The sequence below is a fragment of the Epinephelus moara genome, chromosome 2 (assembly GCF_006386435.1).
Source record: "Epinephelus moara isolate mb chromosome 2, YSFRI_EMoa_1.0, whole genome shotgun sequence".
Taxonomy (NCBI): Eukaryota; Metazoa; Chordata; class Actinopteri; order Perciformes; family Serranidae; genus Epinephelus; species Epinephelus moara.
In genome coordinates, this window is record NC_065507.1 from 18917128 (window position 1) to 18940714 (window position 23587).

The window sequence follows — 23587 nt, forward strand, 5'->3', positions numbered from 1 at the left end:
ATTTCTGCAAAGAGGGAAGCAAGCCAAAAACTTCCCCTGCAGTCTAAATTAACATCACTACTTCTCTTGTGGCTACACACGGTTTTATCAGGCAATCAGAGTGACAACACACTACACTATAACACGACAAATGTTTATAAAAAATGGTGATCTTTATTTAAACCCAAGCTACAATGTCACAGGATGTACAGCAACGACATCGCAACGGGGCATGACTGGCATGAAAATACAACTTTCAATTTCATTTCTCAAAGAGCTAAGGGGAAATGAGTCTGTACCCTTTTCAAACAATGTTCATTATCAAATGTTACCAGAAGTTTTGTGTACTGAAAACTACACACAAATGCACATACGCTTTTATGTATCACAAGCCACAAAAATCAAAGACTGCATCTTCTTGAAGAAGCTTTACTGTACTCATGGAGGTAAGAGAATGGGGAACAAAACAAAACACTTGTAGAAAATATCCAAAAAAAGAAATTAACAGGTTTCTAAAAAAGGTCCTAAAGCCTTCACATAACAAATTTCAAACATCACAGTTACATGTGTTCAATATTACAAGATCTGTTCAGGACTGATTCCACATAGTTATCTACAAAATGTGTTCACAGAGCAGGACGTCTGCTCTCAGGCGTACATGTCCTCACGGTCTGCGTTATAGATCTCACCCTCCTGCAGTGAGGCAAAATTTAGGAAGTGCGAGGGCCGGTGGACTTCGTGGTAGAACTCCTTGGGGTTTGCCAGCTGCAGGTCGTACTTCATGTTGGGGTCGTGGCGCACACCTGGAGCAAGACAAGTAACCAAAATGATTACAGGAACATGTCTGTCTTTATAAGCCATTGTTTAAATAACATGTAAATAACAACATAGCATGCATTAGTAGAGGAAAAAGGAAAAGCTATGGATAGCTATGGATTTTGAGCTGTGAAGCACAAATGCACCATAAAATCAATGAAACTGACACAGGGACGAATCAGAAATATCAATGTACAGCCTCTGTCACAAATAAAAACAGAAGAATTGAGGATATGACAGATTCAAACTCTGTTTTTAAGTAGAAACATTTAGCTAATCTGATAAAATGGCTACTGACCCATGAAGTTGTAGTTCCAGGACACTTGGCCCGGCACCATGAAGAAGCCGAGGAAGCGATCGGACAGCAGCATCTGCACTCTTTCATAGTGGGACGGCAGGTAGCCTTTAGGGTTGTTGCCCTTGTCTGTGTTCTGCCGACCCCACTCATATCCACTGGGTGTCAGCTTGTAGGCTGTGAGCGTGCACGAGCCGGGGGTGAAGCTGAAAACAGGTAAAATGCATTTTATTACCATTCAACTTACAGTCCATTGACATAATGATGACTGGGCTCATATCAGTAAGTAAGCAAATGTTTTGGCTCCAGGACAAAGTAAGTACACAAAAACTATTGGGTTGTTATTAAACCTACCTGCAAGTGATGATGATGGTCTTCTCTCCGTCCCAAGACGGGTTGTCAGCCATGACCTTGGCATGGGTGGTGACGTCCTGTGGGGACAGCTGAGGCGACTCATTAGGCTGAGTATGGATCCAGCCGAGGGGCTCCATTTCCTGTTGAGGGGAAAGGAAGGAAATGCACTTTAATACTGTTGCAAAGCAGCGAGCATCCATCACGAAATGCTAGGAATGTTCTCTCTAACTGCAGATGTGCCTTACTTTAAGGTATTCATGACCAGGCAGCTGGTTGGGCAGGTGGACAGTCTGGTGTGTTCCCCACTGTGGCACCATGACAATACAACGGATCTCCTTCACCTGGGGGTTGTCTGGTGGACTGGTGCCATACAGGTAGCCAGCAATCTGGAACAACACAGTGCACCATCAGTATCTACAGGCTAAGGTTGTTTCTCTACTTTGCACAAACGTTATTTAGGGACCCTCAGGCAGAGATGTCAAGGTTTGCCTGAATATAATTGAAGGAAATAGTTTGTTTCTAAACTGTGTCAGTAGGTATGCCCCACATACCTGTGCTCGCAGATCTGAGATGCAGATAAACTTCTTGAGGACGTTCTTGGGCAGGATGTAGGTGTAGCCTGTCTCCTTGATGTCATCAGATGACACGTAGATGTGGTTGGTTCGGAGGTGGAGATTGGCAGCAGATATGGCCCTGACAGAGGAGGAACAAAAACATTACAGCCAAACATTATGACTGCCTTGTTACCCATTTACAACAAGCTACGGAGGTTATTGTTCTTTATGGCTCATAAACTGAGTCCTGAGTGAGGACATGCCCCAAAATAAAGTCTAAAATCAAAACAAGCTATCTGCTTACCTGACTCTCCATTCAGTCTTTGAGGAGAAGGTCTGGGTCTCGTAGTTGGAGGTGGTGGAGGTGATGATCTCGTCACCGTGCTTGTTGACGGTTCGGGTTTGCGTGGCCGTGAGCTGTGACTGCTCCTTGGTCTGCTTCTCAATCTCGGCAATCTGCTGTCGCTGCTGTGACGGAGCTGAGATCTCCATACCCAGGATAATGTCACGGATCTCAGACTGGGTCAGTGAGGCCACGTTCACGCTGGATGAAGACAAAGAAGCATTGGCTACTAAATACAAGTCTGGCTTTATTCTGTTCTATTAAGTTACAATAAATTCGTATCAAACATCTATCTGAGGAACATATTACATTCATTTTAGGCAAATATTCAGTCCATGAATTAATACTCACTTGTTCTTTTTGCCATAATCTGCCAGAATGAGATCTTTGAGTTGCACTTCCACCTTGATCCACTCCTCATCAGTGAGCGTGGGCCAGATGTGATGGGGCTCGGTGATAGTTGTTTTGTCAGGTTTCAGGATCACTTTGGCGCGGTCGTTGTTGACGTGGAGCGCTCTGAGGATCAGGATGAGTCGGGAGAAGGCCTAGAGATTGGGGCAAACCACCAAACACAAACTATTTACACAAGGGAATAAGTTGATGTCACCAAAATTAAAGGCACTATAAAAACATTTGAAACATTTTATCCTGGTCTTAGGGCTCCTGTGGGATGGTGTGAAACTCACTGTGTAAGACGAGATGGTCTTGAGCCAGTCGTCGTAGAGGTTGAACAGCACCATCTGAGGCTCTGTAGCCTTCAGGATCAGGTCTCCAAACTTCTCCACCTTCAGACAGGCCTGGAAGGGCAGCTGCAACTCAGAACCTTTGATCACGATGTTGGGGAAGTCGAGCAAGTGGACCTGCACAGAGAGAACATCGGCATCAGATCTGAAAAGCATTCGAGTATGTACCCAACTTTCAGGAATTACACAGAGATGATCCATCAAGGTTTGTTAAGGCAGTTCTTAACACAAAAGAGTCTCACCTCCAGAGGATCCAACATGCCCTTCCTGGTTACAATGATCTGTTTCGGCTGCTCCTCCACAGGGAGGGAGCGAATCAGGGCAGCCACTTCTTCAGCTGTCTTCCATTTGGCCAGCTACAGAGACAAGGCAGGAATAAAGTTAGTCGTGCAGGAAGGAATGAACAAAACAAACCAAATATACATTTGCAATGATAGAAGAAGGCCTTTTTCCGGAACAAATAATTTAAAATTAACATTATTAAGAGAGTTTGAACAACAAATAAGAATAAAATAAATAAAATATAAATAAAATAAATAAACACAATACAAATCAGAATAAATCAATACAAAAAGCAGAGCTGATGATAACAGAAGTGAGGAGTGGTGGAGCAGGGCCGTACCTGTCCAAGACGTTTCTGTCCGGCCCACACAGACGTGTGAATGATCTTCAGAAAGAGCTGACCCGTCCTGGGGTTGAAGATGAAAATAGCTCCATTGATGGGCTTCGTGGTCAAGTTACCCTCAAAGGTCTGTTGAGATAAACGGAGAATACATGTGACTAAACTAAAGGATAATCCTAATATATCTCTATGCATAAGCAGTATATTCAGACACTTTATTGACAACAAACCGTGCATCATTACTGCATGACAACAGTGAGTCTCACCTTGTGGATGGTGACTCGGTACACGTTGGTGTCATCCACAAACCAGATGATCTGGTTGGAGAAGAGTTCACCATAGTTCTGTGAGGACAGGTACGGCTCAGTGGGCTCGGAAGAATACAGCTGCAGACCTTTGCGGATGCGCTCCCTGAGCACATACAGGGCAGGGTTGGCCTTCATGATTTTGGCCATGGCCTGCTGGATCAGAGGCTTGCTTCCAGGGAACCAGTTACCATAGGCACTGAGGAGGAGATAAAGACAGATCAATTTAAATACTAACTTAAGATTGTTATTTTTCATCATCCTTTCCTCTGTTGATAGAGAAAATCACTACATCTACCAAACAACCATCTGAACTGACTTGCTATCGAATGTACTACAGTTACTTTCTGTCAAACAAGTTAGGAAGGTAGTGTGAGGACTTCAAAGGCCACTGCAGAACATATTTGTTGACATGAACAAGTGGGTGCCAAAATCCAGGCAATGCTGTGAATCAATTGCTGCACAATGTTCTGGTCTATTTTTATACACCTGTAACAAACTGGGGCTCACTTTAACTCACGGCTTTGTCCTCTTCAGCCACCAAGTATTGCCACTTGGTTACCTGTAGCCAATGTGGCACCATATGTTAATGTTTCTCTTTTACCTACATCAGTTAATATCTGCCATCATACTGATCATGTATCCATGCTGGCAACACTGCTCACCTGTGGAGGTTGTAAGCCAGATCAATAGCAATGAGCACCCCTGTAGGGGAGGGGTAGATACTCATGTTGTCAGTGGTGTAGTCCAGGAACTTGGCCCTGGCGTAACGCTCGATGTCATGCGAGTCGTAGTCACCCCAGCGCAGTTGGATGTCGATCCAGTATTTCTGTGTGGTGGTGCTGTCCATCACGTCCCTGTAAGAAGAAAGGCACATTTTAACTAACAGAAGACTAAATAAAGGAGCTTTAAAATGCTGTCATCAAGACAGAGCTCGCAAAACCTATTAAGACTTCAGAGCACCTCATGTAACTTGAACATATTCAGTGAGATTTCATCTGAAAGTGAAAGTATGTTGAGTTGTGTAAATATAACTTCAAAAGTCATACTTGGAGTCAGCAAGCAGAGATGGTCGAGAGACGTTCCACTTGTATGATGCAAAGAGGAGGATGTCTGCACAGGATGAGTTCATCTTGTACGACTTCCTAGGGTGGATGGTCTCCTTCTGCACTGTCTCAATCTCAAGCGCATCCAGTTCCTGATCAAACACCTGAAGACAAAAACAGAAAATAATTATTATTATTATGGGAGGAACAATCAATAATAGAGCAGGTATAGAGCTATTTTAGTAACAGACTTCCGTTTGCTATCTTTTTGCCATTCTGCTGAGTGAAAAGCTCATCAATAATGAGGTTACAAAAAAATAAAACCAACCTGACAGAGATCCATGACGATGCTCTCATGAATCTTCTGCCACAAGTGAGCCCTGAAGATCTGAATGAGGGAGATCTTCAGAGTGGGGATCTTGCCGTGCATGAAGATTCCTGTGAGGTCAAGTTGCACCTGGAAACCCACGTACACCTAATGAGAGGAGAGAAAATGTAGGCCAAGTTAGACCTTTTTAAACCTTCATTCTTCATTTAAGACACAGGAACATAAAAAATGAATTGATTCAGAAAGAGATACATTTACAAATATTCGTTGTACTAACGTTGGCTCTGTTGATGGTGGGTGACCACCAAAGGGTGAAGCGACGGTTGGGGATTTGGTTCAGACCAGATCTCTGGGCATTGGTCAGCTTCTTCCATTTCATGGACTCCTCAAAGCCACTGGCCTTTTCCCTACAACCCAGAAATTAAGACAATTGATGCTTTGTAAATGCAGGAATAAAACAAATCTACAACTTCAATCAGTTCCAAGGATGTTAACATTTGGTGATGGGAAATAGAAAACACACTTACAAAGCACAACAAGTGTAAATGTATTTTGGTTGTGCATATTGTTTTGTTGACTGAAGTACATTTTCTTCTTGAGCCCTAAAATGATTAAACCTTTTATATTCTTGCACTATAAGTGCTCTTAGTATCAGAGTGCTCTCACCAGAAGAGACCCTCCCAGGTGGGGAAGTAAGTGCCTTTGAAGAGCGTGTGCTCCAGGATGCCCTCCACACCGCCCAGAGCCTGGATCATATCTGTGCGGTAGTTGTTCAGGTTCCACAGTTTGCCATCGTGCCTCTGATGGGTCCACCAGAACGGATTCTGCTTCAGCACCTGCACACAGTCAAGACAGAGACATCAATAGATATTATGCAATAGATTTTGAGTATATGGATACACACAATTATGCATGTTAATATGCAAATTGTGAAGTTTTCTGGTAGTAAATGTTAGAATTAGACTCCAAACAACTGATCACTGGTACATAAAAAGTATACACATGATTTCATCCCAAAAAAAGTTTGCTCTTCAACATATCAGTAGTGTCTTCATCATACCTGGTACTGTTTGAAATCTGTCCTGACTCTCCAGCCTTTGTCGTAGGCCAGTGTGTGTCTGTCCTTCTGGAAAAGTGTGTTGATACGAGGGATTCCTCTGTCCCATGAGTCCTCCAAATCTTCAAGGGTCAGACGCCTGAAACAAAGGAAACACGTTGCTATTTGCCTTGTCTAGTTTTCGTTCACATTTGTTAAAATAAACACTGTAAGCCTAGCATAGAAAAGCAGATCCTGTATCTCCAACAAAGGTTATCATTGACAAACTGATGTGATTGAGGCAATACCTGTTCTGGGCGATGGCCTCCTGTCTTTTGAGGGCGTACTCAGCCCAGACCCTCTGGGAGTCAATGAACTCACTCTCCCATGGCTGGATGTAACGATACAGGTTAGGAATCAGCTGGTCTTCTTCGTGGCTCATTCCAGACCTGAAGTGGGTGATACCCACATCTGTCTGCTTGGACCACCTGGTGGAGAGGGAGAAAAATTAAAGCCAAATTTGCTAAATGAATTTACAAGACAATTTACTGACAAGAGATTATGATAACAGCAGCCTGCATACTGACTTACCGCAGGTCTGACTGTGGAATAAGCACATGGCCCATGGACAGCATGCCAAGGCCACCCAGCTCTTTGGGTGTGTAGAAGACGACAGGAGGGAAGCGGCTAGGCATTTTGGAGTTCAGGCCAATCTTGATACGTGTCTGGATCTTGTTCTCACACTTCACCAGCAGGTCCAGGAGCTCCTGGGTGTTGACCACAGCCTCACGGAAGTACGTCATCAGACCGATCAGAGCCGTGTTCCATTTGTTCACAATCTAGACGTAAAGAGGGGACACATTGAAATATTCTGACACTTTTACTTTCCATTTTTTAACATTAAATGCTACGCGCTCTGTTTTTTGGGGCTATGGTTGTCTGCTGACCTTGGTGAATGTGGTGGATCCAGAGGCCATCAGGATCTGACGCACTCTGTTGTGGAAGCGCTGCATTGATTCATCATCCACACGCAAGAAACACTGCGCTGTCCTCTCTTTGGTTACCTACACATGCAAATACAATGTGAGAACTTAAAAACAGGTATATGATCATGACCATTTGAATAAATATGCCCTAATAAGATGCAAGTGTCAGTACTGTAATGAGACATATACAACATTAGCTGTCTTTTACTGTGAAAGGAAGGTTATTAACATTACAGACGCTTACTTTGGGCATCAGTTCCTCACCTCGTTCTGCAGGTTCCACACACCATCCTTATGAGTAAACTCCTCATAGCTGGTGCGGCACTTTGGCAAGATGCGGCACTCAAAGCCACACATGTTGAAGAGCAGGTTGGGGTTGTCTTTGCTGTAGACAGAAACAAAGCTGTTCTCCCACTGGACAGTGGTCACAGATCTGGGCAGGCGGTTCTTGATGTCCCAAAACACAGCACGTCCACTGGAGAAATATAAGATTAGAAAAGTTACGTTACCACATCTGGTATAAAAAAAAGACTATAATGTTTAGGATAGAATGAGATTTTATAATACAATAAAATACTAGTTCAAAAGTCACAATCTTGAGTGAACTCACAGGTTGACATCGTGCTTCATCAGTCTCATGCGGGCATCGCGGGGCCAGCACTTCTTGTTGTTGTAACCCACTATGTTCTCGTTGTTGGGGTCTGGATGCTCTGTCAGATACCTCTGAATCAGATCCCTGGCCTCGTCAGCAGAGAACCTGGTGGGCGAATGAGAAAGCCACATAAATCAAAAAATCCCCTTTTTCACTGCTGTTAACAAATCTGTTCTGTTTGGCAGCAAAGACAGAAACCAAACTGTAACCAAGATTTAGTCATTTTAAAAAAAGTAAGACCATTTGTGAACCTCATTCTGCCCTTCACAGCTTGTGTTACCAAAGAGAAATATTTCCTAAAGCCAAATGTTAAAATGTCTTGATCATTTTGGTGAGTCAGTCCCACCTGAAGAAGATGTGGATGCGGTCGATGTAGCGGCAGTACAGTCTGATTGGGTGGGCGCTCTCTGTGGGTGTGTCCTGGAAACTGAGGAAATCGTTGGGCATCTGAGGTGGGCCGGCCATCTCACTGGCACGGTGCAGACCCAGCACCAGCAGGTCCATCACCAGGCCGTAGTACTGTACAATGAAAGAGGCAAACTGGAGCCCCCTGATGATGCCGTAGGAGTTGGTGTGGTTCATATCCTAGATGGACAAAAGACAAAGAGGTTAACATATAGATCAAATACCAGTAAAAACTTAAGTTCTGAAACAGTAACACAAGTACGTCTATACGCTGAGCGAGATATTACATACATGAGGCCTGAGTAGTTATCTATAAAGATAAATAAGGAATGAAATCACATATAAAATGAAGAGTGTGTTTACCTTGTAGTTGATGACCACGTTGTTTTTGGCCGTCATGTAATCAGCGATGTTGTGGTCAACGATGAGACGCAGCAGCCTGTTGAGCAGGGTCAGATCGATCTTCTCATACATCTTCTCATAGCGGGACTCCAGCATCACGTTGCACTCGCCCTCAGCAGTCTCCCACACGTCCTGTAGGTTGTTGATGCCTGAGGAGAATTAATAAGATGATGTTTGAGTTTCAGATGGGATGCATAATATTAATTCCACCTAAATGCATAAGATGATCAGCCTTCCTACAGTCATTCCTCTTATTGAAAGCTATTATTGGTTCTGACCTTGGCACCACTTGTAGACCAGCAGTGGTGGTGGTTCAGTGTCAGCAGGTTTGATCCATGGTGGGAAGAGACGTCTCTTGTCCGCCTCGTACCACAGGTACTGGTCAAGGTAGGCGTCGGTGATCTTCTCCAGGGGCTCGACATCATACACGGGCACCAGGTGACTGTACAAGTCCATGAACTCGATACCAACCTGCAAAAGAAGAAATACTTTGTTAAAGCAAGAGGGTCCCAACCATGGATAATAATTTCAGTGTAATATTTTCCCCTATACCTTATAGTATATATTGTAGTGTTTTAATCAACCCCATATTTTCAACCAGTGCTTTGCCCTTAAAATTCCATGTCTGACAGTGGAAACTTCACTGATAAATAAAAGTATCTTGGTCCTGACCTCTTTGAAGGCTCTCTGGGTGAGCAGGTGACGTTTGATCCTGGACAAGGCCTCGTGAGGATTGTCGTACGCCTGCTCAATCAGCCCCAGCTCCTCCCTCTGACTCTGGTTCAGACGAGACTTCACACTAGAAGACACAGAGACACAAACTTATTATGGAGGGAACAATATTCTGGCAGGCTGTGTTGCCTGATGTGAATAAACATTTACTGATAAAGTTGTTCCTGTTGGCACTGTGTTTACCTGTACGCCTCCTTGAGCCTCTCCAAGGCCAAGATCAGCAGCTTGGTGTCGTGTTTGTAGGACAGTGGAGGGAAGGGGATGGGCGAGAACCGCCGACTCTCCAGCCAGTGAACAGTGGTGGTGTAAATGGCCACGGCCTCTTCAGCTGTGATGTAGGGGCCATCCTGTCAGCAGAACATACACACTTCATTAAACATATGGCAAAACAGGGTTAATTTACTCTGATCTAATGTCAACTTTTTACTGTAAATTTTGTTTTTTTACTTGTTAATTTTTTTTGTATCACTGTTAGCATCTGGGATTAAGTGTCCACGTATTTAATAGCTAATACAAATAAAAGGCAATTAGAAAAGCTTAATGTAAAGAAAAATGTAGTGTTAAGACAGTATAATTATAGTTTAATTGATAAGAAGCAATATCTGAATGGTGAGGAGCCAACTGCAGCTGCAGCCAGCGATAAATGACAGAAACACCATTCATTTTAATGTTCCTCCAGTTCTTACGCACAGGCAAGCAGACCAATGCAAGTGCGCCTTTGTAGGAGGATTTCATTAACTTAAATTCTAATTTGTTGTGAGCTCATTATATTTCTGGTAAAGGCAGTAGGTAAATAAGCCACCCTTAATCTATAAGTAAATACAGATGTGGGCAATGTCTTTAAGATCATTGGCCAGCACTGAAATATATCTCATCAATGCACCAGTTTCTAAATATTGATAATGAAAAATATAACACAAATATAGCTTATTTCCTTTTTGAGCTGTCTTTCTCTGGGTGTTACCTTCAGGTAGTTGTGCTGCCTCTCCTGCTCAGCCTTCAGGTACAGACGGGTCAGTCTCCCCAGGTTCTTCTTGCACACTGTCTTGTCCACAGTGGCTCCACGGCGGATTCTCTCACGATTGTAGTGGGCAGTGTTGGTCCACCAGTCAGCTTTAGCCTTCACGTAGCGCAGGATCATGTTCTCAATGGGAGTGGGCAGGCCTGGCACCTGTGATGAGGGAAGAAATTATCAATAGTCCATTAATTCTTGCTCAGCTTTTAGTGGTACAACTGTGTCAAACACTATTATGTGGTTTGTTTAACTTGTATTATAAAGGAAATGTTCCCTGTTTAGGTCTTTAAATAAGGAAGACACATTAATTTCTAACCCTAATTGATGCATATACGGAGACTTCAGGGTAAGCTGTCTGCAGTGCTTACACTGTCTGAATCACCAAGTGCAAGGCAAACAAAAACAGACCAGAATAAAACTTCAAGTGCTGAAAGCTTAAGCAGTCTGAGCAACATTACACTTGAAGCACTTAAACTGACTCCAGCACTTCAGACACTTGACATTTTACTTGACTCACTAGAGTCAAACAAATCCTAATTTCAAATGGAGCAGGGCTTTAGAGATTCTCTGATTAATCTTTGTCTTTCAATAACAAACCATTCCATCACCCTTAATGTACTTAGTCACAGTGAAAGCGATTTCTGTAATGAACTGACCTTCCAGGGGATGTTGGCCTTCCAGCACCTCCAGGACTCGCTGAGGTGCTGCAGGATGGTTCTGGCTTTGTTCTGTTTGATGCCCTCAGGCATCATGTCCAAGATGTCGTGCATCACAGCAGCACGCAACTCCAGGTCAAAGTGAGACTCCACACGCTGTTTGGTCACCGTCTTGGCTACGCCCTTGGAGTGACGTCCTGTTGGAATAATAAAAAAAAAATGATGTTACTTAAATGGTTTCTTAGTTGCTACAGATGCATCATAGAGGTTGTTGCTGAAATAATAGTGGCCACCGCAAAAAACATGGGACAGTGTGTATGCATACCTTCAAACTGCCTGGCCAGCAGATTCCCCAGCCACCTCTCCAACAGCGGAGTGATCCCCCTCATGAAGAACAGCCACACTCTCCAGCCGGGAGCCCAAAAGCCACAACCTGGACCCTTGCCCACAGGACCCTGATAAAAATCACACAGAAAATCACAATGAGTTCAAACTTCAGGTGGAAAGCTAGGAGCATTTCGTATCATTTGTGGGAAAAGCTTTCTCCAATACACAAACATTTGGAAAACCCAATAAAACACGTATGTACTTACAGTGTTGAACCGGTAGTAGATGAGATGCTTCAGATCTTTGCACATACGGATTTGTCTCATCAGCTTGTACTTGTAGCGGTACATGCCTGTCAGCTGACCCACATGAGCGAAGATGTACTGCAGCCCATCAGCCAACTACAATACAGAGGCGAAATTCTGAGATTAGCCGAGTGTGAAATAATAATCCATTTACAACTAATGTTATAACATCACCCCCACTAACACACAAACCACTAACACCAACACCACAATTTAATGTCATAAAAGAACATCCTTGTGTTGTACATTTCAAGTGTTTCAGATGTCTTAGCACCCTTGCCCTGCAGATTAACCCTTGTACTTTAACTGCAACAGAAACTCATATGTCCCTTGGCTTTTACGCTTCCAGGGGGAAAAGGGAGAATGCAGGGGTAAGTGGAGAACTAACCTGGAAGGCATCAACATTTCCCAGTCTGTACTGCACGTGGCTGTCCACCACCAACTTGCTGAGACGCAGCACCTCTCTGCACAGGTGAAAGGCGTTACCGAATCGGGACTTCTTTCTTTCCTGTGGGACAAAAAACACAAACAGTTGTACGTCAGCACTGGTGAAATACTGTGATCTTGGCGCAGAATACAGTAAGACATCTTGACACTAAAAACAGCCTGTAATCTACAATTTTAACTAAATTTGGAGATTTTGATCTCAAGTATTTTGGTGCGTAATGCTTCCAACAAAAGAATGACGAAAAAATTCTACATTTACAGCAACATTTAACCTACATTCCTGTTATTTATTTAGGCACGATACAATCTCAACAACAACAGGCAGATCGTCCCTGGAGACTGTACCTTTGTGGTCAGTGTCTTGACAGGCTTCAGGTTGAAGTTGTAGTCGAGATGCAGGTAGTTCAGGTTCTTACGGTGGATGAGCAGATTGAGCATGTTGTAGCCCTGTCGGCAAACCTGCAGGCCAACCTCCACCCAGTCCAGCTTGGTGGACTGAAAGAACTTGGTGGCCTTGAAGGAGCGGAACAGATACCTGAAAGAAACACATGGAAAATCGTAAGAGAAAAAGAAAATCACTCATAAGCAAAAAAATATAGCGTAACAGAAAATCAAAATATAAAGTGTCTGATGATGCTCACCTCTTCTTCTGGGCCTTGGGTGGTCTGTGTTTGAGAGCATTCAGCACATAGTACTTGAGCAGTTTCTGGTATGACACACGCACTTTCACCGGCTGTCCTGCAGGGCAGTGCTCACGATACCTGTAGAACGATTTAACACCTGCCATTTAGACTTTCTCAAAAATCATCCGTCTTTTTTTAATAAGTAAATTATGACACATTTAGTCTGGTTCCAGAAATGTTAGTAATATGCTCACCAGTTCTTGATCAGGGGGATATCAATGGCACGCCTTGTGCGGCCTGATCTGAGGTTGAAGGGCCTCGGCGCCCACAGCAGAGCGATGCCATTGGCTGTGTTGTCTGTGTAGAGTGGGGTCTCCTTGAGGAAGGGCTCCACATACTCAGGAAGCTCAAATTCCTCATCGTCATCAGGCAGAGGCTCCTGACTCTGCAGGAAATTACGACAAAAACTATGCAGTGAGTTCTCATTTCTGCTGCCATTTTACCCCAAATCAATCTGAACTCTGAACTTTAAATAAGAAGCAGTGTCTGAATGATGGAGGCCCAACTGCTACTGCAGCTAGTGATAAATAAAAACCACCATTCATTTTGATTTTCCTCCAGTTCTTACGCACAGGCAAGCTGACCAATGCAAGTGCGCCTTTGTAAGAGGATTTCATTTAAGGATCCGCATGTAATTTGAGGTGAGGAAACTAGATTAATCTTTCCACAGCTGCCAAAGATGGAGAATCAGCCACAATCATTCAGACTTACCTTGACAGAGTGTCTGTGTGAAATGGGGTTGATCAGTGGGTCAAAGTAGAATGCTGGGAGATCTGGATCCTCTGTCTTGATAAACACCACGTTGGGTGTATGATACCTGCAGAGGCAGAGTCATGAGTGTCTGCTCAGTTCTTACAGCCAATGTAAAATATATTGGAGCAAATTTAGTAATGGGATGAGCAAAAATGTTCAAGGGCATTTCACACAAGTTATATCTGAATTTTTTGTTCTTCAATTAATTCAATTCACTTTTCAATTAACTGTAACTTTAAGAAATAACTCATTTGTAAATTTCTTACCAGGTGAGGTGGACATGGTGCGGCAAGTTGTTGTACAAGTAGGGGAAGGCAATTTTGTACTCTGTCCTGATAGGCTGCCGGATGATGATCTTGTTGATATCATTGAACTCATTCCAGTCTTCGTCCCTGCAGGAGACACAGAAACGGATGAGCTGAGGCACAAATCATCTCGCATCTATTCTTACTTAATGTTTTGTTTGGGGTAAAACAGGATTAATATTGCAGATTCTGAAAGTATGATGAGACATGGTCTAACAAACATTTTCACACTGATGAGCATAAAAAGTGGTGGTAGTTCCAAGTGACCTACACAATCTAGTAAAATTGACAGTGTAAAGTCTGTAGTTCTTTTATTTACTACTGGTGAGAAGTCCTTACTGGAGGTTGATGTCTCTGACCAGTGGCTCAAACTTTGGTCCCCCAGGAATAGCCATATTCAAAGCCTTGGAAGTGAAGAAAGCCTTGAGGTCAAACAGGTAGAAGTAATTGAAATCCACCAGGTCGGTGAGCAGCTGATTGGCCAGGCGGTATAGTGTGGACATCATGGGCAGTGTGAACTGCCAGCGACGGTAGGTGGTGCCATTCACAAACCTGAAAATCGTACAAATAAATTACTGTTTGATTCTGCTAGCTACACATCAGATGAATATGTAAAATTTACAATGTTTGTCTTTAAGGAGTGAAATGGTGGCTTACTTGGCAGTGTCTTTGAGGGGTTGGTGCTCATAGAACCACTCTGCAACTGAAGAGTCCTCCTCAGAGTCAAGCTCCATCTGGATGGCCTCCAGTGGCTCCACATCAAGGATGTTGTCAGCGTAGTCCAGCGGCGGCTCCTCATCATCAAATGGTGGAAAACGCATCCGCTTGAAGTGCCGACGATCACGCTTCTCACGTCGCATCATGATCCACATAGTGCTGAGAGGAGAATAAGGGATAAAGATAATTATAAACTGTTTTAGAAATACAAATGGTGGGATGCACTTAATATTCTTTCTCACACATATAAGCACCATGTACTACAAACATGATAACATAAAGTCATCACCCAAAATCTCTCTCTCTCTCTCTCTCTCTCTCTCTCTCTCTCTCTCTCACTGGGCAATGTAGACAGGCTCTATGACCCAGGGAATTTCATTCACAAAGGAAATAGCTCCAGTGATGTGGTAGAGGACGGGCACGTCTCTGATCTGTTCCCAGGGCATGGGCATGTTTTCCAGCAGCTTCAGTACAGCGTGGGGCATGTACTTGAGGGCACTGATTAACAAAAAGAGGAGAAACACTGTGAGCTATGTGACAGATCTTAAACAATTAGCAAAGATTTAAATGTTTTTAAAAAACAAGAAATTGTGCACAAAGATAGTCACTTTAAAGCCTACATGTGCACTGCATTCTACCCAGAGTACGTCTAAAGATTTTCAGCCGCTAGGAAATTTAAAATTGACACGTTAACTATGGTATAATTAATGTATGATGAATTTTTACCCGAGGTACACCCTCTTGTCATGGCGAAACTTTCTGTTGGTCATGTCTCCATGGTCCCTGATGATCTTGCGGACATGCTCAGGTGGCATGTCTTCTTTCTGAGCATCCACAAAGCCAAACTTTCTCTTTTCTGAGTAGCGCTTTGCCTGCAATTGCTGCCATTTTCTTGCTGTAGAGTTGGAGGACATTTAACAAAACCACAAAGTTAATCACATCCAGTTGTTGAACTCCACTTCATAAAAACAGTGTAGTTTCACCAACACCATGAATGTGCAACATTGAATGAAAACCAACATACCTTTCTCCTGCAGCTTTTCCTCAGACATGTAGTCTGGGACGGGCACAGGAGGGGGGACACCTGGTGGCAACCCTGCAGGGACCCCTCTGTAGGGGAAGGTAGCTGCCATGGTGCCTCACTACTGTAAACAAAATCACAACACAAAGCATTTCAATAAACACTGACCCTAGATAAATTAATTAGAATCAAAATAATCACCTTCACATTAGACAGACAGGTAGTTAAGATACTTTTATTTGACCCCGTTGGTAGACTGGCTTGCAGCACAATCACAAATGTATAACACCACACCACACAAAGTCACCATAAACATATACATAAAATATTACTAACATAAAAGCTCGATTGAAGGACAATTCTCCATTACATCAGGACATTTATGAATGGCTCTCTTACACGCCAGTGTCACACATAATGTTACTCTTCCAAACCATGGAAAGTTTGAGAAAATCGCTGGAAATTACATTTAAATGAATGGTGTTGAATCAAGAAAAACTGCTGAGAGTTTCTTTGCACTTTCAAAATGCACTACAATGCACATTTTCTTGTCTAAGACATGCTAGCATTACCGCTCCAGCCGTTGGCTAGCAGTTAGCTAACATGGCTTCCCGTGCGGCACAAACTGTAACGTTATGTACAACTTTAAAGAACAGCAGACTTAATTCAATACCCAGTCGCTGACCTTCACAGCACAGATACGATTATTACATTCTTTACAACACGCTTAACACAAAGTCTGCAAAGCAGTCAATCGAGGTTGGAACTCTATTTGTTGATTAGGCCAAGCGTGGATGAAGCGGTAAGCTAGCCAACTGCTAAAACTAGCATAGCGGCTAACGACTGAATGCTAAGTAACAAAGCCGTAAATTCATGCAACACCACTCACCTGGCTACCTTCACTCCCTGTGTAATTCCTTAACGTTGAAGACAGCCGTGTTCAGATGCAATCAGCTACCACCACATTTCTCTTTAGGAGTAGTTTTTAGTCCTTTTTCGTTTCACTGTTGTGTTGATTCGTCTTCATAAAACTGCATCACGCACCAAGAACGACGGCGGCCACACGATGGACGCAGTTCAGTGGAAATCACAGACAAGAGATACGCCGGATATAATTACGTCCTACCGCTATACAGAATGGGCTCTACGTCGAAAAATACGCAAACGTTGGACAAGCGCAATTTTGCAAGTACCCGGATGATTCAGTTTCCGGCGCACTACTGCCCCCTGCAGCGTTGGAGTGAAGCCTGCAGGGTTTCAACTACAAACACAATGGCATAGCAGCCTACATTATTCAGTTGATTTTTCTTGTCTATGCACCAAAACAACAAAGCAAAACCCTTGTTTGTGAAAACCTACTTTTCTGATTCAGTTTTTGTATTCCTTTTTCTCAGCCAACATGCTGAGATCTTTCATTTCTTGTGTCACACACTTTTAGGGGGTTTACTGGCTTCACTTAAGCACTAAATAATTTTCTACCACAGCATAACACTATTTTAGGCTTGTTGATCATGTGCTGGTGTAACCTAGACATGTTCAGAGATTAATGCCCACTTATCATACAGTTGTGTACCACATCTCTTAAATAATAAATAGCCTACATTTAGAGCATTTTTTTTTCCTTTCCAATTTTTTAAGTCCCCCCAGCCTTGTTAAACTGAAACATCAAATTTGAAGAAAAATAATCCTGCTGTAATTTAAAAGCCTTTAAAAAATGAGAGCCTCAGATCATTCCTAAAATTCCTGGATTTTTTTTTTAATGTGACTGCAAGGGCTTTGAAATTGCAAATATCTCAGAAACTGTGCAATGAAATTTTGTTTTTCTGCTCCACTGACTCAGTAATGCAAACCTTGAAAATCCATGGACTATCTTGACACACCATGAGCTTGATTTTGAGTTTTTGAGAGTTTATGCAACCAGTAGGTCTACAAGAAAACCCCATAATACATATTACAGCCATCTATCTGAAGGAATACATACTTTCAAGATGAGAGATTCTAGTTGTGGAAGTGAATAGGCCCTACTACTAATAGTATTTACTGCCTAGAAGGTCTGCTTTGATTTTTCTTAAACTACTTAAGCTTACTGTGTTCTTTAACTATAGACCTACACATTTCTTACATAAGGTGAACTGTACAGTCCAATTTATTTGAAATAAAATAGCAATAGCTGTTTTTTTTATCAGGGATTGTTTGTTACTTATGAGGGGAATAGGGGTGATTAAAAAAGACGGAGGCATATCAAATATTTTTTAAGCATTGGGGATGGACTTCTGTTTTTTTATTCTGGCTTAGGGGAGGGCCATATAAATTTAAATAATTGTATTTTGTATTCATTTTACACGTCAATATTTAAAGAAAACGACTCCAGGCAACTCCAGGATTACATGTCTTCAACTTTTAAGTTGAAATTTTCAAACATAAAATTGTAAGTTAAAATCTAATAATTAATTTATGGTGCAGGGAGGGTCATGCATTTACCCTAGTCACTCAGGGAGAGGATTAAAAGATTATTAGATTAAATTAAAACAAATTAAATTAAATTAAATGATGGAGAAATCACACCTCAGCAACCCTCTCCTCTGACTAGTAAAGAACAGTCCCTAAAATACATTTAATGTCGGCTATGTGTTTCTATGCTGTAAGCTTTTATTCTGAAAAATTAAACAGGCCGGAAGAGCAAAGTGCGCTGATCATTAGAAAGAGGGGGGGCATGTCTGAGCCACCCACATGTTATTTGTCATTCATACTGCGCAGCGATTTGATTTAACAAAGATTGTAACCAGTGTCGGATCTAATGGCGACCTGTGAGGACGTGCGGGAGAGTGTGAAGGTACTTCAGTTTGTTTCAGACTGTTGTTTTGTCTTTAGTTCAGAGTTCAGGCTTTCTCCTGCAGCTCTGACATTGCATAACAGTCTCAGTTCAGTCTCCTGGAGTTATAATACTGACGTTTCCTCAATCAAAACCTCAGTATATTGATCAAAACAAATGTACAGAATAAAGAAAGGCCATACTTGTTCATCATGTATGACCCTTGTAGTGTGAAATCACTGCCAACTCTTGGAACTATAAAGTTAACAGTAGGTGATGGTAGTGAGGATGTGATTTTTGTTGCACTAGTTTCCATGTGACCATCCTAACAGTCCCATAAAGCTATGCAGTTAACAGTTGTTGACAATATGTTGACTGTTATGTGTGCAGAACTATTATGGCAGCCGGCTGGAGTGCTCTGCTGATCTGCAAACAAGTGCTGCTTCCTGCAGTTTCTCCTGCAGCTCAGTGCCGAGGAGTGTGACAGATGCACTGAGCCTGGTTCACCCGGAGGTCACCAAAAGGTACTGAGTGCAATTACTGTAGGTCTCACCTTTACTACTGCATCATATACATCTGCCTAGGGAAGTATACAGTTACACTCACTGGCCACTTTATTAGGTACACCTTGCCAGTGCCGTGTTGGACCCCTTTTGCCCTCAGAACTACCTACTACTATCTACCTTCATTCTTCATAGCATAGATTCAACAAGGTGCTGGAAACATTCCTCAGAGATTTTGGTCCATATTGACATGATAGCATCACACAGTTGCTGCAGATTTGACGGCTGCACATCCATGATGTGAATCTCCCGTTCCACCACATCCCAAAGGTGCTCTATTGGATTGAGATCTGGTGACTGTGGAGGCCATTGGAGTACAGTGAACTCATTGTCATGTTCAAGAAACCAGTTTGAGATGATTTGAGCTTTGTGACATGGTGCGTTATCCTGCTGGAAGTAGCCATCAGAAGATGGGTACACTGTGGTCATAAAGGGATGGACACGGTCAGCAACAATACTCAGGTAGGCTGTGGTGTTTAAACCATGCTCAGTTGGTACTAAGGGGCCCAAAGTGTGCCAAGAAAATATCCCCCACACCATTACACCACCACCAGCAGCCTGAACCGTTGATACAAGGCAGGATGGATCCATGCTTTCATGTTGTTTACACCAAATTCTGACCCTACCATCTGAATGTGGCAGCAGAAATCCAGACTCATCAGACCAGGCAACGTTTTTCCAATCTTCTATTGTCCAGTTTTGGTGAGCCTGTGTGAACTGTAGCCTCAGTTTCCTGTTGTTAGCTGACAGGAGTGGCACCTGGTGTGGTCTTCTGCTGCTGTAGCCCATCTGCTTCAAGGTTGGATGTGTTGTTGGTTCAGAGATGGTCTTCTGCAGACCTTGGTTGTAACCAGTGGTTATTTGAGTTACTGTTGCCTTTCTATCATCTTGAACCAGTCTGGCCATTCTCCTCTGACCTCTGGCATCAACAAGGCATTTTCACCCAGAGAACTGCTGCTCACTGGATATTTTCTCTTGTTCGGACCAGCCTCTGTAAACCCTAGAGATGGTTGTGTGTGAAAATCCCAGTAGATCAGCAGTTTCTGAATTACTCAGACCAGCCTGTCTGGCACCAACAACCATACCACGTTCAAAGTCACTTAAATCACCTTTCTTCCCAATCCTGATGCTTATCTTATCTCATCTATGTGGTCATACACTGTTGTCTTTACAATCCTTTCCTCCAGATTCTTCGGCTGTGGCCTTCCCTTCCCAGCGAAGCTCGAGGGCTGCAGAGTCCTGGACCTCGGCAGCGGCTCTGGCAGAGACTGTTATGCCTTCAGCAAACTCGTCGGGCCAAGCGGACACGTGACAGGGATCGATATGACCGAGGCGCTGGTGATTACACATGCATTTCCACACACTGTTTGACACCTGACTTCTGTGCTTTCTACTGATCTAACTTGCATTTCTGTAGATCGCAGCGTCTCGTCAGTACATCGAGTATCATCAGAAGAAGTTTGGCTATGAGAAGCCCAACGTCACTTTTGTCCAGGGGTACATGGAGAAGCTCAGTGAAGCTGGCGTACAGAGTGACTCAATGGATGTTGTGCTGTAGGTTGAAAGCATGGATATGAGTCTATGGTCTGTGACAGCTTTGACTAGCTAATTAACAAAACTGTTTTCCCTCTAATATAAATCCAGATCCAACTGTGTCATCTGTTTGTGTCCTGATAAAAAAGCAGTGCTTCAGCAAGCTTACAACGTCCTCAAGGTTAGTCTGAAGAATTTCTACCAACTGCATTAAAATTGTGTACACAGCAAGGTGTTCATGGTTCTCATCACACTCTCACTTTACACAGGAGGGAGGTGAGCTGTACTTTAGTGACATGTACGCCAGCAAAGTCATTCCTGATCACATGAAAGGAGATGCAGTCCTGTGGGGTAAAACATTACATCATCAATCTAAAATCAGTATAGAAGAGCAGAATCCCTGCACCACTGCTTCACAATCTCCTCTGGCTGTGACCTTTATTTTCTCACCTACAGGTGAAGGAATGGGCGGCTCCCTGTTTTGGCAGGATCTCATTTCATTGGCTCACAGCATCGGTTTCAGCACTCCACACCTTGTCGCAGCCAGTCACATCGTGATCCACAACTGTGAGCTCAAAGCAAAAGCAGGTAACAAAAATGCAATACTGACTTTAATGACATGTGAAGATCATTTTCATTCTACAACTGAGCCAGTTCTTCACTTTGCAGGTGATGTCAGCTACGCTTCAGGCACATACAGACTCTTTAAGCTGCCCAAAAGTCCAGTGGTGTCTGAGGCAACGGTGACCTATAAAGGAACTGTGCCAAATTTCCCCGATCAGCTGGACTTTGATTCCTCCCACTCTTTAAAGGTATAATAAAAGTCCAAGCAGCCCAGTATCTATTGATTTATCAATGTTTACACAAGAGCATTCATTAAACTTTGGCGTCTTGTTTTAACAACAGGAAACGTGGGTCTATATTTGTTATATCTTTTTAATTTTAAAGAAAAAGAATCCTGCATATGCATATTAAAATATGATCTATTATGATGTTGTTAAGATTGTTTTCTTTTGTGCTACATGCAGAAAGACGTGGCAGTGCAGGTAAATGGAGAGATGGCAGCGATCCTCCAGTCATCTCGCTTCTCTCCGGATTTCGTAATCCAGACTTTGGATCGACCTGAGTCCGGCTCAGAGTCAACACCTCAGGTAGCTGATGGCCAAAATGCTTTAATTTTGAAGGGTTAACACCATAGACTGTATAACACTGATTGCATTCAGAAAGAGAATGATGTGACCAACGTTTTGATGCAAAAATCAATTTAAATACATGTTGCCTTGTGCTTTTACAAGTTTTACAGAAAGAATAACTCTTTGTAGCAACTGCACAGTAAAAGCTTTGACAGTGCTGAAGAGTTGTTTCAGTATCATGTGACAGTAACGTGCATTTTTCTTTATTTGTTCCTCAGTACTGCCACCTCAACCCATTTCTACTGGCGGACAAACTGGGATCCTCAGTGAGACAGTGCTCCAAAACAAGCAAATAAAGATGTAACTGAGGAACTTGTTCTGAAGACTGAGTAGAACAGCTGCAATGAGATTGAGTTTGATTAGTTGATTTTATACAGTAAGTCCATAACTTGAGACTAATCATTTTATGTGCTAGTCGACTCTTACCTCTTGTTATATTGTTAATTTTAGATATCATGGTGTTACGTTTTTTAGCAGGATAATGCTGTCGCAGTAATATCATAATAAATAAGTGTCCAGATACTAAAATAAAATTTTTCTAATAACCATTCTTTGTTTCAATCTACTAAGAAAAAGGTTCTGAGTGAAAATGACAGTAAATGATCTTACTGTGTTCTGCTGTCATTGTGCAACATGAAAGAGGAACTTGTACCAACAGGTATAATTTTAAGTATCTGCAGCCGGTGATGTCAGTAAGCAAAGACTACGGAGCTCTGCTGTCAGTTATGGGGTTGTTTCTAAAATGTTAAATACACTCTCCTTTCACAACAGCACAAAATACAGAAGCCCTGAGAGGAAAGTGAGGAAAAAAGATGAAGCGATACAGCTTCTAAGTCTGATCTAAATTGTTTCCTCTACTGTTTTTATTACTTAATAAAGGAAGTGTGCAAGATTTAGGGGATTTAGTGACATCTAGTGGTGAGGACTGTAGATTGCAACCAGCTGAAACGTCTCCCTGTTAGAATTTCTTTAGTGTTGATTGTTCAGGAGGTTTTTACCAGGAGCCAAATTATCTGCAGAGGTCTCTACCTCTCCAAGACAAATGGTAAAACCAGTAAAAACACTACATAAAGCAGTTTCATGTTACAAATCTGTTTCTCCTTTGCTTTTTGGCAAGTAGCAGACAGGCCACTAGCCCAGCACCAGCTAATGTGTGCTCACCTTATTTCTGCTCCACACGTTCAAGAGTTTCTTACTGGGAGCCATATTATTTGCAGAGGTCTCCTCCTCTCCAAAACATCAGACCATGTGATTAAAACCAGTGAAAACACTGAATAAAAAAGTTTCACATTAAAAAGCAATGTTTTGTCTGACCCTGTCATAGCAGAGAGGCTGCTGCGCAAAAACGTGAATGACCCTTTCTGGAGCCAGTGTTAGGTTTGTCCGTTCTGACCTATGGTAGAAACATGGTGGTGAAATTTATCTCCTTAAACGAGGAACTGCTCCCTATGCAGATATAAACAGCTCATTCAAAGCTAAGGAAAACACAATTATTTTTACTTTCAGGGATTATACACTTAAGAAAACATACCTATTATATTCTATGAAATATCTGCCAATATATCCCCATAAATCCTACACGCTGAATCTTTAATATTTGTTGGTTTTGCCAGGATAATCTTTCTACGTTTCTCAACACAAAAAAAAAATCTATTTGAA

General features: G+C 42.5%; 3 protein-coding genes across 3 annotated transcripts; 1 reads left to right on the forward strand and 2 right to left on the reverse strand.

Annotated features, from left to right (window-relative positions):
* Positions 1 to 133: 133 nt before the first annotated feature.
* On the reverse strand, positions 134 to 14983 carry prpf8 (pre-mRNA processing factor 8). Its single transcript, XM_050062434.1, has 39 exons — positions 14747 to 14983; positions 14429 to 14641; positions 14051 to 14176; positions 13743 to 13848; positions 13226 to 13416; positions 12990 to 13109; positions 12694 to 12883; positions 12290 to 12409; positions 11863 to 11997; positions 11595 to 11724; positions 11270 to 11466; positions 10563 to 10769; positions 9782 to 9945; positions 9539 to 9665; positions 9145 to 9337; positions 8828 to 9015; positions 8406 to 8644; positions 8018 to 8164; positions 7672 to 7882; positions 7369 to 7485; positions 7013 to 7260; positions 6730 to 6909; positions 6446 to 6581; positions 6052 to 6221; positions 5663 to 5792; positions 5386 to 5532; positions 5061 to 5221; positions 4677 to 4868; positions 3973 to 4210; positions 3707 to 3835; positions 3327 to 3440; positions 3028 to 3201; positions 2693 to 2886; positions 2303 to 2542; positions 1996 to 2137; positions 1690 to 1830; positions 1445 to 1584; positions 1094 to 1296; positions 134 to 782 (listed from the first exon to the last, which is right to left on the reverse strand). Exons 1-39 carry the CDS (start codon positions 14959 to 14961, stop codon positions 628 to 630), a joined length of 6570 nt encoding a protein of 2189 aa, XP_049918391.1. The 5' UTR covers positions 14962 to 14983; the 3' UTR covers positions 134 to 627.
* A 158-nt stretch (positions 14984 to 15141) lies between these two features.
* LOC126401200 (pre-mRNA-processing-splicing factor 8-like) lies at positions 15142 to 16909 on the reverse strand. The gene is made up of 4 exons (XM_050062319.1): positions 16717 to 16909; positions 15831 to 15951; positions 15533 to 15701; positions 15142 to 15304 (listed from the first exon to the last, which is right to left on the reverse strand). The coding sequence occupies exons 2-4, from the start codon at positions 15937 to 15939 to the stop codon at positions 15142 to 15144; spliced, it is 441 nt and encodes a 146-aa protein (XP_049918276.1). The 5' UTR covers positions 15940 to 15951; positions 16717 to 16909.
* Positions 16910 to 18502: 1593 nt separating this feature from the next.
* Positions 18503 to 22476, forward strand: zgc:153372 (uncharacterized protein LOC767695 homolog). Its single transcript, XM_050062617.1, has 10 exons — positions 18503 to 18660; positions 19030 to 19163; positions 20390 to 20540; positions 20620 to 20756; positions 20847 to 20916; positions 21005 to 21086; positions 21192 to 21323; positions 21405 to 21547; positions 21764 to 21886; positions 22147 to 22476. Exons 1-10 carry the CDS (start codon positions 18625 to 18627, stop codon positions 22222 to 22224), a joined length of 1086 nt encoding a protein of 361 aa, XP_049918574.1. The 5' UTR covers positions 18503 to 18624; the 3' UTR covers positions 22225 to 22476.
* Positions 22477 to 23587: the final 1111 nt, after the last annotated feature.

What these genes read in the sequence shown, in the direction of transcription:
- prpf8 (XM_050062434.1), bottom strand. Translation starts at nt 14,961, where the DNA reads ATGTGGATCATGATGCGACGTGAGAAGCGTGATCGTCGGCACTTCAAG. An exon ending in CCACCATCAACAGAGCCAAC is followed by an intron (nt 5,533 to 5,662) that starts GTTAGTACAACG and finishes TCCTCTCATTAG; the next exon opens with GTGTACGTGGGTTTCCAGGT. An exon ending in TCTCAGATCTGCGAGCACAG is followed by an intron (nt 1,831 to 1,995) that starts GTATGTGGGGCA and finishes GTGTTGTTCCAG; the next exon opens with ATTGCTGGCTACCTGTATGG.
- LOC126401200 (XM_050062319.1), bottom strand. Translation starts at nt 15,939, where the DNA reads ATGGCAGCTACCTTCCCCTACAGAGGGGTCCCTGCAGGGTTGCCACCA. An exon ending in GGAAAAGCTGCAGGAGAAAG is followed by an intron (nt 15,702 to 15,830) that starts GTATGTTGGTTT and finishes CCAACTCTACAG; the next exon opens with CAAGAAAATGGCAGCAATTG. An exon ending in GACAAGAGGGTGTACCTCGG is followed by an intron (nt 15,305 to 15,532) that starts GTAAAAATTCAT and finishes TTTGTTAATCAG; the next exon opens with TGCCCTCAAGTACATGCCCC.
- zgc:153372 (XM_050062617.1), top strand. Translation starts at nt 18,625, where the DNA reads ATGGCGACCTGTGAGGACGTGCGGGAGAGTGTGAAG. An exon ending in TCGATATGACCGAGGCGCTG is followed by an intron (nt 20,541 to 20,619) that starts GTGATTACACAT and finishes GCATTTCTGTAG; the next exon opens with ATCGCAGCGTCTCGTCAGTA. An exon ending in AAGCTTACAACGTCCTCAAG is followed by an intron (nt 20,917 to 21,004) that starts GTTAGTCTGAAG and finishes CACTTTACACAG; the next exon opens with GAGGGAGGTGAGCTGTACTT.